Raw genomic sequence first — 13,149 nt, 5'->3', positions numbered from 1 at the left:
ATACATCAAGGTAAATGTCAAATGAATTTGTGTTTACTTTTCCTTACCTGTTGACGTTAGAGATTTCTCCATACTTGTTTGATGGGCAACCACACTGGAATTGGTCGTTTCAGCATCGGAAGATTGTCCGGACGCATCTTTAATTTTTCCCGTAGTGGGTTCCCGGCCTCTACGTCCACGGAGAATTTTAGATGGTTTCACTCCTGTAAGCAAATTAACTTCTTCATTTGAAGCAGCTTCTTCCAGATCTACAATTTTGATTTCTTCTTGGCTGGTAATGCTACTAACAGCATCAGCATCATTTTCTTTGACTATCTCCATATTATCAGGCAATCCAACAACAGAATTAATTGCAAATTTTTGCTCTTCGGCAAGAGATCCTTTTTTTTCGGAGATGACCTGGACATTTTCGTGTACAACTTTCTCTTTGGCTGTGACACCAAGACTTTGGATAGCCTCAGGTTTCTCGGTTACGTCTGTGCTATTCCGTGATGGAAACGGGTCCAACGAAGGTTCAGCAAGTTTCCTTCTTGAATTTACAATTCTTCCACGAGTTTTTACCGGTTCAACAGCCATTGCTTTAGGTGTACGACCAAGACGACCTCTCAATGGTTTAACTTCAGGCGATTTTTTTACTTCTTGGCTAGATACAGATCTCTTTTGGCCGGTAATTTTGACGTCGTTAAGCCCAACATGACCTCCACCTTCGACGCAAATATCGAGGTTGACATCTAAAATAACAGCGGGACCATCTGCAGCTACAGAATTTTCAATATTTTCAGATATGCAGCTTTTCTCTTTGGATATAGACTCTTCAGGTACGACTTCTGGATCGGTTGCGGACTGAACTATTACAGTACTCTTTAATTTTGCATCGTCTTCTTTTTTATCCCCAGATAAGAACACGTCTAATATCAAACAGTTCTCCTCGATCGGATGAAGAGAGCCTAACTCGGCCGAACGACTACCGCCTTCTTCTAATGATGATGATGCGGTTTCGGATCTAGATTGTTCTTCTTTATCGTGATTTGCGGAAGATTCCTGTTGTTCGGCAAGCTGGAGTTGCGATGGAGCAGCAACACGGGGGAAGGGAACTCGTTGCAGAACGATATGAGGCAACAACTTTGACATGTCTTTCATAATTTCTTTGACATCTACAAAATTCTTTGAATCATCTGGCGAGTTTTCCACACGATTAACAGGGTTGTTATCCAATCGCGGCTGCTGTTTGGATCGCCTGGGTCGTACTTCGGATATTTTGGTGTTTTTCGTTGGGGTATATTTAGCAATTCTTCGCTTTTGTTTACTAGGATGGGATAAGATATCATTTAACAACTTTTCTGGTTCTTGATTCATTTGCTCAGACAATCCTGCTTCTGCAGCCTTTGCATCAATAGTTGAAATATTTTCTTTTACATGGTTTAAATTTTGGTGGGTGGAATGTTTTTCCTCTTTCAATCGTTCATCTACTTCTGGTAGAGATTGTTTTCTTAATGGACGTCTTGATGGTGCCTGGTTAGCTTTAGGTGACAGTTTTGCTTCCTCATTCTCTACAGGAATAAAAGCATCAACTCCCCTGCCTTTATTACTATCAGCCTGTACGTCAGTATCCTTTTGCTGATTTTCTGGAAAGATGTCAACTTTTCCATCAAGTACAGTAGTTTCTTTGTCATTAGCAACTGGTTTCTTTTCTAAATTTCTGTAGCCTCTCTTTTGTGCATTTTGAACGTGAATTTCCTACATAAAATTTCAACGCACGAGCTGACCGGCTACCTCGTCGAGAGGAAAAAGAAACTGTATCTTCCACTTTTGATGAACTTCCAACCTTATCGAAAATCGATTGAACTTCGTCTGTCTGTGTAGCCATGATGGCGTCTTACAACTACCACGTTTTCTTCGAGATCGATTATCAGCTCGTCAGTAAGATCTGGATTTCGGGGAAAACAATTGATGGATACTTCAAAGTCATAACATATTAATGCTTTACTTTCTAATATAAGCTTCATTGATTGAATCCGTGAAAAGACAAAATAGCTTCAGAAATCAGAACAAGAGGGCATCGGCCATTTTGGGCGGTTTATAGATGTCAGGATAAACAGAAACCCATTTTTGCTCATTGATTTTAGACAATGCACAATGATTCGTTTGCAAACAAGCTGATTAATCCTAGTATGATATTGAAAAAATAAATAGTAAATAGTAGCAAAAATGTATACATAAAATTGGCAAGAATCGTATTCTTAAAACTCGTTATTAAAAGCGAGATTTGGTTTTCCTGCACTTTGCTTCAATGGCGTGACCTTCACTGTTTTCCTAGTTGTTTTTTCCACTTGCCTCAGCTCACTATGATCCTGAAACTGAATTTTCAGCCAAGGCAACGATCCTCGGGCTTCTTAGTTGTTAGTGGAAACACTGACTACTGTGATATTAACGTTTTTCTGCGAGCATAAATGACAATTCATTGAAGCCATCTACGAGAGCAGGATTTTCATTAGTTTTAGAGTTAGCCACAAGATGGCGTCAAGGCCGACAAAAATGTAAACAAGCAGACGATTAAACTACCGAAACAAAAAGCTACTTTTAGTTCAATCAAGTAAATCAAAAATCTTTAAATTTTTCCCGCTATGATCAGCCCGGAGGTAGTAAATTTTGATCCGCCAAGATTTCTGAACCAGGAATACACTGTGAAAAGAGATCAAATATTGAACAAGGTGCCTTCTGAAGAATTTGGAAATCACTTTCATGGAGTATGATATTAATAGTTCTTTTAGTGCACATAAATGTATATATAATAGAAATTGTTCCATACACGTTTAGATAACTGCAGTTTTGCCCGGTGAAATACCGGAAATCGCAGAAATCCAAGACTTTTTTTTAGATTCAATATTTTACAGAGTTGAAAAATTCCCCGTTCACAAATTGTTGGAGCCTGATTTTCTTTCAGCATTTATAAAAAAAGGAAGTCTTGATGCTCGAACACTTGGGACATGGTCAGATGTTGACCAAAGCATTATTTTTGAATCAGGTAAGCTTCACCTTTCTGTCGGGAAAGATGTTTATCAAGAATTGGGATTAAGTGGACACACAGAAATAACTTCTTCCAGAAAGCAAACTGCAACATATCGTAAGAAACATTTTTCTGTTACACAATCTTAAAATCCCACGATAATTAATTTTAATAGGTGTGACTATTGATGTTCGGGATGAGAAGTTTATTCCAGATTGCAAGTATTACAAAAGAGTCTTTTGGTGTTTGAAGAATCAAGTGTGTTTGCAGTTTGACTGGATTATGAGTTGGCAACCACATGGTTAGTTGCTATTAAATCTAGTGCAATTTGAACAGCAACACTGACTTATGTTTACCATTAGATGTGGACATATGCCCTTCCTCCTTTGCTGCTTACCTTGACTTGCTCGGTTTTGGAGTAGCTCAGTGTAAGCCAATGTTTGAAGAAAGAATTTTGACTCAAACACATATCCCAATGCTACACCCTGAAACAGATCTTTTGGATGTTATTGAATGGGTTGGTGCTGCTGCACTGAACATAACTTGGTAACAAGTTTATCCAAAGGTAAAAAGTAGTCTTCATGTTCTAATGTTGTTGTTTTTTTTTTTACACAGTCCCAAAGAGGAAGACTATGCATCATCCATGATTTGCCCAGAGCCCTCTTATAAGTCAGAAAAGGTTCACATCTTAAAATGGAGAGGATTTTTTCCTTCCTCCCAGGCAAAACAGTTACTTGGTGTGATTTTAAGGTTGCATCCAGAAGTAACAGAAACTACTCAGCCTGCTTGGCTTAATCTCACTTTCCACGGATTTGACGAATTCCGAACAGGTTTGCTGATAATTTTATACTACTCTTCACGACGTTGAGAAAAGAATAACTCCTATTTTTTTTTGTAATTTTCAGCACCAAATATTTGGTCCGTTTTTACAACCACATCCGACGCATGCCACGTCTTTACAAGTCAAACATCAAGAAGAAAAATCAAGTGAATTTATTTCCATCTGTGCCATACCATCATCTATGTTGAATGAATAAAAAACATCTTGATATAGAAGTCCTGTATTTGAAAACTTTTCTTTTACATGAATTCAGGGCCTCCTGTAGTATTGCACATTACAGGATTACTTGGTTTTGCAACGAAGCTTCTTATCCCTAAGCTTACCAACGTCGAAAAGCAAAGTTGTTTTATGCTACACTGCAGATTTAATTAAGAAAATTCTTCGCAACTGTTTTTGTAGGCGTTTGGCTTTTTGTCTCTTGTTCGCTCTGCTTTACGACTAGCCTTACAGTCGAGCAACAGCTGGAACAACCAACAGGCACTAATGTAAGAAATCCAATAAAAATATTGTCATGTCATGTATAATATTATAAAAATATTGTCATGTATTGTCATTTTATGCAAATCCTAAAAACGGAATAGAACTAACGATATTGTTTAATAGGCTGAAATCAACCAAATGTTGGCTGCAAGGGACACTAGACTGGAAACATTGGAACGGCAAAATGTGAAGTACCTTTTGGATTTTGATCCTTTAGATTGTCCTTTTTTTCTCCTGTAAATATAGTATGCAAATATTATGGTTAATGATAAGACTACGTTCTAAATTACAGACGAAAAAGCAAAAAGGTTGAGGTCATCTAATTGACGATGAAGATGATGGAACTGGAGCTTAAAATTCAACAAGAATCGTTTCTACTCGCCTTGACAGCCTGACTTCTAAAGCCGGCACGAAAATCGATTTAGCATTGGCTGAGAATAACCTTACCCGACCAGACTGCGACCAAACTCAATACCGAGATCCTGCGCGGATTTCAGAAATAATGGTCGTTCTTCAAGCGGATTGTATTCGGTAGTCAGATCCAAATTCGTGGAAACGGTGAACTGCGATTTTACAATGCCATCAAACGATGCAAGTAAATCTAAATAAAAAATCTAAAAATTAAGAATTATTTCGTAACTTCAAAACATTAACTGACACTAGAAAACGCTTTCAGACATGGATAGGATATGCGGATATCAAATCGGTGTCTACGTACTGCTACGTCCAGAGGAGCAGAGGCGACGAATTCAATTGAACGTCGGAGGAGCAATGAACACCCAGACAGGGAAATTCACCGCAACTCAAGCGTGGAATTATTTTGTTCTCCATTTCTGGACTGGTCTGGTTCCCCCCGTCTTCAACTCTACGCTCCTTTTACAGGACTGTTTAAGAACGGCAATCGCATTTCTTTTACTCACTCCGGCGTTGCCAGCACTGTTGGCAAATTGGGGACCGACTTCCTTGCAAATTAAGGTGAACTTGAAAAGAGCTGATCAGATCTGGATGGAGATGTACGAAATCTCGCTAGGTGTCCATCTGAACGGGAACGTTTTCACTTATTTCACTGGTTGGCTACTAGAGGAAGATGTCTTTCTAACAAAAAATTCAATATCTACTGCTTACTTTACTCTTTATCTTCGCACTTGAACTTGAAAAATAGATCAAAACCGCTAACAGCTACACCACAGGTATTCTTACAAAACGACAACAAACGCATTAAGAACTTTATGAGGGAAGTAATGTATAAGGAAAACGATGGCCGAAAGAAAAAAGAAAGCGCACAAACAAAGCTACATTTCAAAAAAGAGAGTGAAATTGCGTTCTGCAAATTCAATGCCCAAAACTCAACGTTATTACATGCGTCGCATTACACGAGTGTACATGTGTGAAAACACAGTTGCTGATACAGTCAATACAACGGAAAGATGTTAACCACATGTTTCAATAGCGTTAGCGAGCCTTGCGCGATTCACTAGTCAAAGTGTTTATATCTGTCAAGGATATCGTAACCGCAAAAACTAGCCCACATGCAACGTAATTCAACAAGTTTACAAAGAAGCAATGCGTCCACGCAGAAAGTCGAATGAACCTTTTCTCAGTGAGCTATAAATTGGGATGGGCCATGTCGTTCGAGAGTAGACATCGCCCGACTTCAATGGCTCAATCCGCCTACGATATTCGTTCGTATTAGTATCCTGGCTTTGACGTGGCTTGGCTGTTCAACCGGAACAGTCCTTTCCTCGGAGAAAGAATTACAGCAATTACGCGAAAACTATGTAGCCTAAATTATTTTTTTCCAACCTTCTCGAATTCACTTTCAATGCATTTGGTTTGAAATGTTTCACTAAAGCAACCCTTATACACACATACCAGGTACAACTCAAAGAAACTGTAGACATCAAAATAGCTCAACTTGAATTCAAATGTAAGCAGCTTGAAGAAAAAGATGCCCAGCTCGAGGAAGAAATCAGACTAAAAGATCAGCAACTTGTAAGTCATTAACTACATATGCTAACCCTCGTAGAAATTCAAATTATACTTGAATGAATTTTTTTTTTTTTCAGAAAGAACTTCTAAGTTACAACGCTCGCAATGCTCCAGAAGGAGCTGCTACGGACCTCAGAGCTGTCGGAAGTAACGCCAATTTAAGACAAGGAACAACAAGAATGCCCACTTCCTGCTTGGATTTAAAAGCGGCGGGCTTTTATTTAAATGGAATTTATCCGGTTGTTGGAGCCCAACACATTGAGCTAGTTCACTGTGATTTTTCCAAGTTGACCTTCGATCCTAGTAATAATATCCGACATTTAAAAGCAAATTCCGCTCTTGAACTATCCCTTTTCAAACGCTCGTAGGTTTCCAGAAATGGATCGGATTCGCCGACGTTAAATCGGCGCCAACCTACTTCCACGTCCAGAGAATCACTAGGGATGCATTCAAACAATCAAATACAACGGTTTTGTTCAATGTTGAACACTTGAACGTCGGGGGAGCCATGGATGTGAAGACAGGCATATTCACGGCACCTCGGGCGGGGAAATATTTCTTTTCCATCACTGGACTTGCGTGGTTCCCAGTGTCTTCATATCGACGTATTTTCTACATCGGATTGTACAAGAACAGCAATCAAATAGCGATGGCTCACGCCGGTGAGGCCGGCACCTTAGGCCAATGGGGACCGTTTTCTTCGCTATCTACGCAAAATCTACAAAAGGGCGATCAGCTTTCCGTGGAGATATACAGAATTTCGCCAGATGTCTACTTGAACGGCAACGGTTTTGTTTATTTCACTGGCTGGCTTATGGAGGAAGAAGTTGTCTTGTCGCTGTAAATAACGTCCTACTGGTCGTTAAAATCTAATGTAAGATTCCTATTCGAGTCAATAAATTGGCACAACATAAATATTGAGAACGATACTTTTCAACGTCTACTGTTATTTCGCTGGCTATCTTCATTTCCCTTCACTAAGACTTCGATGCCTACTTGATCGATACAAGAAATTGGGAGATTCATTTTAAAATACTAAACGATTTCTAGCTACCATTATTATTTATAGTAATATACTAATATTATATTATTATTTTTATAGTACTATTATTAACAATACTATAGTGAATCAAGTTGATTTCTGCACTTACCACGGCGGCCACACCAGGAGGTGGTTGTCTTTATACCCCTTTATTCTTCTATATTCTTTGAGATTTATTATCCTGTAGCCAGAAGATCAAAATCTAGGTAGTCAGTAACATAAAGCACGAGATATTGTATAACTTTTTTACCACTGTTTTTACGAGGTGCGTCTTTACTTACCAAAATTCTCACCGAGTTATTCTCTTCACGAATCGTTATCCAAAAACGATATGATAAAGATTTGCATGACTGACATTGTGGTTCAAGTGTCTTTACAAAACTTTGTTCGACTCCTGTTTCCGTATCACTTTTCAATTTCCGTTTCCTTTCTCGGATGGGAAAAGATGGCTACTACTCGGGGTTGCACGTTCCTCTAGACTTAAAAAATAAATAAATAAATACATGTGCAAATAAATAATTATATAAATAAATGAAAATTAACAACCTTGAGTGGCTAAAAAAAGATTTCTCCGTCGAGCCGGAGTTGAACCAGCGACCTATGGATACCTTGCACATATCATTCACGACTTTCACTGTCTTCGTGAATCTAATTCTACAGTCCACCGCTCTACCAACTGAGCTATCGACGGATACTTCTTGTCGTCATTTTGCACTAGTGATCACTTCCATTTCATGATCAGAATACCATGGCTTACTTTTCTCTGCAGTCCATTTGGATATTCTTGTTTCAGTGTCAACGATTGACGGTCCAGCAGAACACACCTGGAACGAAAGGAAAACTTTTAAAAACATTTCAATACAATTCTGAACTTAAATGTTAGTCATTACTCAAAAGCGAACATGTTCCTGGCTTGATCAGATCGCTAGGAACACTTAGCTTCTAATGGTAGGCGATTGGAACCATTCGAGCAGTTCAAGATGGGCGTCTTTTTGCTTTTCCCATCAAATTACTAGCGAAATTTGGCATAACTGTATACTGCAACACGGGCGAGATCCTACAGAAAGAGATTAATCTGCCAATGTAAAATGATGTTATACAATTAATTTGTTGAGTATGAAAGAAAATTACTTTGCCAAAATGCCAACAGAAACTTGGTTGCTACGGAAAAGGTTTTCCTTACAGAAATCGCTTTTGTCGACGCAGGAATTGACTTTCTGGAGTACTGTGTAAAGACAGCTGTGCAAGTCTCCAAGTCCAGGGAGCCAAGCCAACCACAAGATATCTGCAAACAAACAAACAAAACGTATTTCATGACTCACCCATCTGAAGTCTGTATTCCTCTGAAGGACAGGCTAATAACCACAACGAATGCTGAACACGCAATATAAATTAAACGCAGTTTCGGCGACGCCATACGTTTCCCTAAACTGCAAAGAAGAGCCCTGTCAATTAAATCATTTTTCAATGTAAATATAAATTAGGATGAATCGAACAGCAAGTGCTGCTGCAGAATTTCAACAGGTACAAAACGGCTCCGATACGCACAATCTCCGTACATATTGGTATCCTGGCTTTAGCTTTGGCAAATTGTTCACGGCTTCTATAATTTTTTTCTATAGAAAAAGCTTCTCAGCACCAATGCAGGTGTTCAAGATGGAGTAGACCGAAGGGCTAGTGCGATGGAACGTATCCAAAGACAAGCACTAACAAGAATACCAACCTGTTTGAACCAAATAGCTGCTAGAAATTTCTGAAGCGCCATTTACTCGGTCTATGGAGCTCAATGAGTACAAACCGTTTACTGTAACTTTTCCAAGCGCAACTAGGATTGCAGACACATAACTAAACATCGCAACAACAATGCAAGTGAACAAGAAACTGACCTTGCGCTAGCAAACTCCGGTCAGCCAATCTCAGCTATTACGAATATCCAAAAGAAGACATCTTCATGGTTAAATGTAAGACACTGAAGTCACAGCTGAGAAAAGATTCGATTCAATACCAACATACCCAGTGAAAATAAAAAATTAGATAGGTGTTGCTATTACCAGTAAGCCAGGAACAATTGAAAGATAACTGGCATAAAATGTCATAAGGAGTTGTAGCTTACACCGTTTCCCCCACAACCTTGGGGCAAGGTATGAAAGAACAAGTAGTACTGCAAACACAGCATGCTGCTACTGGGCTAACATTGAGTACCATTGGCCATCATCTATTCCCTCTTTTTTCTCTGAATTGAGTGGTGTATCAAGATGTAATCTTTTGGAGCTCGCTTAAGTCTTACATGATCCACCTCAGGCAGTAATTAAGGTAATTAATTGCCTGTACTAGACTACTGAAATTCATGAGAAACAGTGACCAGAGGATCTGCCCTTCTTTTTTCATTAGATAACCCCTAATATAGGAATCGAAACTTGAACAAAAATCACTTTCGATGTTAGTTAAATAGAAGATCACGAATACCTTCAACAGTGAACTGTCATATGAATGATTTTTCGTTTATCCCATTTGGAAAAGCGTACCATTTTTCTGAAAATTTTAGGTACTGAGATAAACGGAATATGTTTTTAACTTTAACCAAATTTCATCAATAACAACTTAGAAGGCAAGATACAGATCACAAAGCTTGCAGCTTCGCGCCATTACCGGTTGGGAGACAGATAAAGAGCCAAAATGGCTGTCTAAAGCGTAGAGCCAAACTACAGGAAACAGCCGCGTTGCCGCGTACTTCATACGATAAGTTGGCAAAAAAGAAAAATGAGAATCAATGATTTAGCTTTCTTATTAACTTTTCATTTGATTTAGTTAGAATCTCATTCAGATTTCACGTTACGGCATAGTCTATGCGCTGTGTTTGCGAATAAGAAGTTGTGGAACAGTTGGGGCATAACTCTGGTTGGGATTAGAAGTGTTAGAACGGGATAGATTCAATATCCGAGGCAAGGAAGAATGAAAGAACCAGTCATCTCTAGTTTGACGTTGGCTACATAAGTTTACAGTAACACGTAGACAACAGTTCCTGCTGAAGATTGATTCTCAATTACGACCACAAACGTATTCACCTCCTCTGGCCGTCTGACGTTCTTGGAAAGGAGAATCAAATTTTCAGTGTCATCTCTTTAAAAGGCGAAGAAATCTTATGTGACGCAATCTGCAAAAAATAATCAAAATCGTAACACATTTTTCAAATACACTAGACTCAAATATACTTTCTTATTGGTAGCTACCTTTGACAACATGGAGGCGAACAAATGACTGTAGCCTAGGTGGTAGTTGATCTTCAAACGGGATTCGATGATGGTGGATACTTTGTACGCAGTAACAGGAAAGAGGTAATACTGTGCCAACCAGAGAATTTATCAATTCGTTCAATTTGAGATCCCCAAGTGCCCCTGCTTGCCGAAGACACATCGGTTGGTTTTTTAAAATACCGAGAACAGTTCTGCCTTTGTCTCTCGTCACCAAGTCGAGATGGTACCCTGAATCCAACAATGCTTTAAAAACGTCGTAGAAAAAGGTAGAATACGACTGCAATGGGGATGCTGGAAATATGATCCCATTCCAATGTAACTTCGACAAACTCTCGGACAAAATATGAAGGGGAGTTTTGCCATTTTCGTTGGTAATGTTGGGATCAGCTCCAGCTTCCAGGAACAGCTGGACAATCTTCACTTGGGTGGCGGCACCACCAGGATATCTAGAGTGGAAAGAAATAAGTCTTTCAATCGGGAAAAAGAGAATATTTGACCAGCTATCAAGGCGGAAATAACGACAAAGGCATCGTTTTAACTGTTGGCTTTCCTGCCAACTTTGTTGTGGGTACATGGAAACCAAAATTGACAGAATGTCATACACATTCATCATGATGTTTAGCTTGTAGGTGGATTTCTTGAGGTGTTCTTGTGCGATCGGTAACAAGTGAGCCACGGTAGAACCGAACTTGACGGATATCAAAAGGTTTTCAACCGATAATTCTTCTCTTTCTGGGCTATTGAGCGGTTTTTGATAAATCGTTTGGAAACACTGTGACAACATCTGGAGCGAATCAAGGAAAACATAAATGCAGTTGAGAGAAGAAATAAAATTAAATCCGCTAGATTGCTCCAGGATCAGAAGTAAGATTTTTATCACACCGCTGTATTGTTTGTGGTTCCAAAAGTTATCCGCATAGTCCCATAAGTGCTTCAAATGAAAGTAACTGGGGCCAGCATGATAGGACTGGGCCACAATTCTTTGGTTTACGAGAAGGGCTTGAGTTTGGAGCTGGGAATCACGCCAAGATCGCCAAACTTCCACTGATCCATCAAACGACAACTGCTTTTCATATTTTTCTAGTTGCTTCACTGTAACAAATTCCGAAGCATCTCCGAATGCATTGTGAGCAAAATGGGGTAGAATGTAAGGAATCTTGGGGATCGCTTGGCCGCCATTACTTGTGGATGAACGTAAACAAAGTGCCTCCTTCCAACATTCTAGTCCGCGACCACGTAGAATTTCGCACTGGGATTGGTTCACGATGAAAGCTACACCCATAAGTTCCAGTGCTGCAATCTTATCTGACCTGGTGGCTGAGCTTGACATAATTGAATTCAATACGATCTCTAACCATAAAAATTTTTCACGGAATGGATCAATGGATTCTATCATTTTTGTGATGGGAACTTGGCCAGCAACATCGCGGACTATTGCGATTTCAGCAGCGTACAACGGCAGTAGGTCTATGACACGACCTCGTTTGCTTGGCTTTGGGCAAACCTGCTGGTATTCCCTCTGCTTGTAGAAGACATTCAACTTTAACTGGGACATTAAGAATTCGAACATAACAAAATGTCTTCCGCTAACGGCCACCAATAGCGACGTGTCGCCTTTTTCGTTGCAAGGCTGACCAATCATGCTGGTTGTTATTGCTTTCAATCCGTAAGTGATTCGTATCTCCTGTAACTCATCTATCAAGTCACTTTTAACTGCCTGGAAAAATAAATCAGATACACCGGTTGATGACGTCATTCTGATGATTTTTCGTTTCGCTAAAGGCAATTGCGCTACACTAGTTACGAATAAAAACGTTTGACTGCACTAAAGAAGTGTGTTAAACCGAAGCCCATACAAAGTACTATACTGATGACGATTCAAGAGTCAACCAAACAGCGCGACGAAGACTGAAACGTTATGACATTATAGAGCAAAGATGGAAAAGATAAGAATAAAAACATTCCAAGGTCTACCAACCATTCAGACGCGTTAGGGACCTACTTAGAAATCGCACTAATGATTTGGCCTGCAATTATTAATTGTGTTGTTTTCTTCTTATTTACTATCATTCAACCAAATGTTTGCTAAGAATTAGAAGAATACGCTTAGGCGCAATACGTAGCATTATAAAAGAACATTGGGGATTGCTTACCTTAGACTGATGGAAACCAAATTTTTCTGTTTTTTTTTTTTTTTGTCAGTTGGATACAAAGAGCAAATGGTAGACATCTAGGAGATGTGAATTGTTTTACTGGTGGAACCAACATCAACTCCTCCTCATATACCAGCCCTTGCTCCAGGTCTTCCAATTACTTCAGCAAACACATTTCAGCAGTGTCTCTAAAATAAATTACAAACACAGCATTATTTATAGAAACTCTGGGAATTCTGGCTAGTCCATCACCAATTGGAAGTTGGTGGCAACCCATCGGTTTCCTATTTAGAGAAAAGCCTTCACGATACATCATCTTTTGCCTTCAGTTTCTTCACGGGTTGAAGATGATGGCTCCACATCAAGACAATATAGTCTTCTGT

The 13,149-nt window shown here is 39.3% G+C and overlaps 4 protein-coding genes across 23 annotated transcripts in view; 2 read left to right on the top strand and 2 right to left on the bottom strand.

Moving 5' to 3' along the window:
• The window catches only part of LOC116920218 (aquaporin-9), a 28,898-nt gene extending 26,752 nt beyond the window's left edge, over positions 1-2,146 (bottom strand). For 3 of the 4 annotated variants that reach the window (XM_045171727.1, XM_032926364.2, XM_045171726.1), the window contains exons 1-2: positions 1,988-2,146; positions 48-1,927 (exon numbers count right to left, since the gene is read on the bottom strand). In XM_045171727.1, the coding sequence (XP_045027662.1) occupies positions 48-1,356 (1,309 nt within the window). In that variant the 5' untranslated portion in view covers positions 1,357-1,927; positions 1,988-2,146. The remainder of the gene's footprint in view (positions 1-47; positions 1,928-1,987) is intronic. The other variant, XM_045171728.1, reaches the window with a different exon arrangement.
• A 266-nt stretch (positions 2,147-2,412) lies between these two features.
• On the top strand, positions 2,413-4,953 carry LOC116920289 (ribonuclease P protein subunit p40). Of its 3 annotated transcripts, XR_006644750.1 has the most exons (9): positions 2,413-2,747; positions 2,818-3,124; positions 3,183-3,308; positions 3,370-3,553; positions 3,623-3,837; positions 3,913-3,994; positions 4,102-4,333; positions 4,452-4,514; positions 4,621-4,953. XR_006644750.1 is itself a non-coding variant. In XM_032926484.2 (6 exons), the coding sequence occupies exons 1-6, from the start codon at positions 2,625-2,627 to the stop codon at positions 3,996-3,998; spliced, it is 1,041 nt and encodes a 346-aa protein (XP_032782375.2). In that variant the 5' UTR covers positions 2,522-2,624; the 3' UTR covers positions 3,999-4,063. The 3 variants fall into 3 exon arrangements, 1 of the variants encoding a protein (XP_032782375.2); XR_006644749.1 differs by having other exon boundaries at positions 4,452-4,953; XM_032926484.2 differs by lacking the exons at positions 4,102-4,333; positions 4,452-4,514; positions 4,621-4,953 and having other exon boundaries at positions 2,522-2,747; positions 3,913-4,063.
• LOC116920232 (protein fem-1 homolog C) lies at positions 4,053-13,007 on the bottom strand. Of its 15 annotated transcripts, none has more exons than XM_045171704.1 (12): positions 10,590-13,007; positions 9,826-10,513; positions 9,411-9,757; positions 9,246-9,340; positions 8,491-8,789; positions 8,250-8,416; positions 7,906-8,183; positions 7,641-7,833; positions 7,469-7,561; positions 4,776-5,366; positions 4,437-4,562; positions 4,053-4,328 (listed from the first exon to the last, which is right to left on the bottom strand). In XM_045171704.1, exons 1-2 carry the CDS (start codon positions 12,367-12,369, stop codon positions 10,500-10,502), a joined length of 1,794 nt encoding a protein of 597 aa, XP_045027639.1. In that variant the 5' UTR covers positions 12,370-13,007; the 3' UTR covers positions 4,053-4,328; positions 4,437-4,562; positions 4,776-5,366; positions 7,469-7,561; positions 7,641-7,833; positions 7,906-8,183; positions 8,250-8,416; positions 8,491-8,789; positions 9,246-9,340; positions 9,411-9,757; positions 9,826-10,499. The 15 variants fall into 15 exon arrangements, with proteins under 15 accessions (XP_045027639.1, XP_045027649.1, XP_045027644.1 ...); XM_045171714.1 differs by having other exon boundaries at positions 4,524-4,562; XM_045171709.1 differs by lacking the exons at positions 4,053-4,328; positions 4,437-4,562 and having other exon boundaries at positions 4,775-4,929; positions 4,987-5,366.
• On the top strand, positions 5,941-7,246 carry LOC116920315. Its single transcript, XM_032926522.2, has 4 exons — positions 5,941-6,106; positions 6,204-6,320; positions 6,395-6,620; positions 6,686-7,246. Exons 3-4 carry the CDS (start codon positions 6,497-6,499, stop codon positions 7,159-7,161), a joined length of 600 nt encoding a protein of 199 aa, XP_032782413.2. The 5' UTR covers positions 5,941-6,106; positions 6,204-6,320; positions 6,395-6,496; the 3' UTR covers positions 7,162-7,246.
• Positions 13,008-13,149: the final 142 nt, after the last annotated feature.

Source organism: Daphnia magna, linkage group LG4 (genome assembly GCF_020631705.1).
Source record: "Daphnia magna isolate NIES linkage group LG4, ASM2063170v1.1, whole genome shotgun sequence".
NCBI lineage: Eukaryota > Metazoa > Arthropoda > Branchiopoda > Diplostraca > Daphniidae > Daphnia > Daphnia magna.
This window is presented reverse-complemented; position numbering and strand designations above follow the sequence as displayed.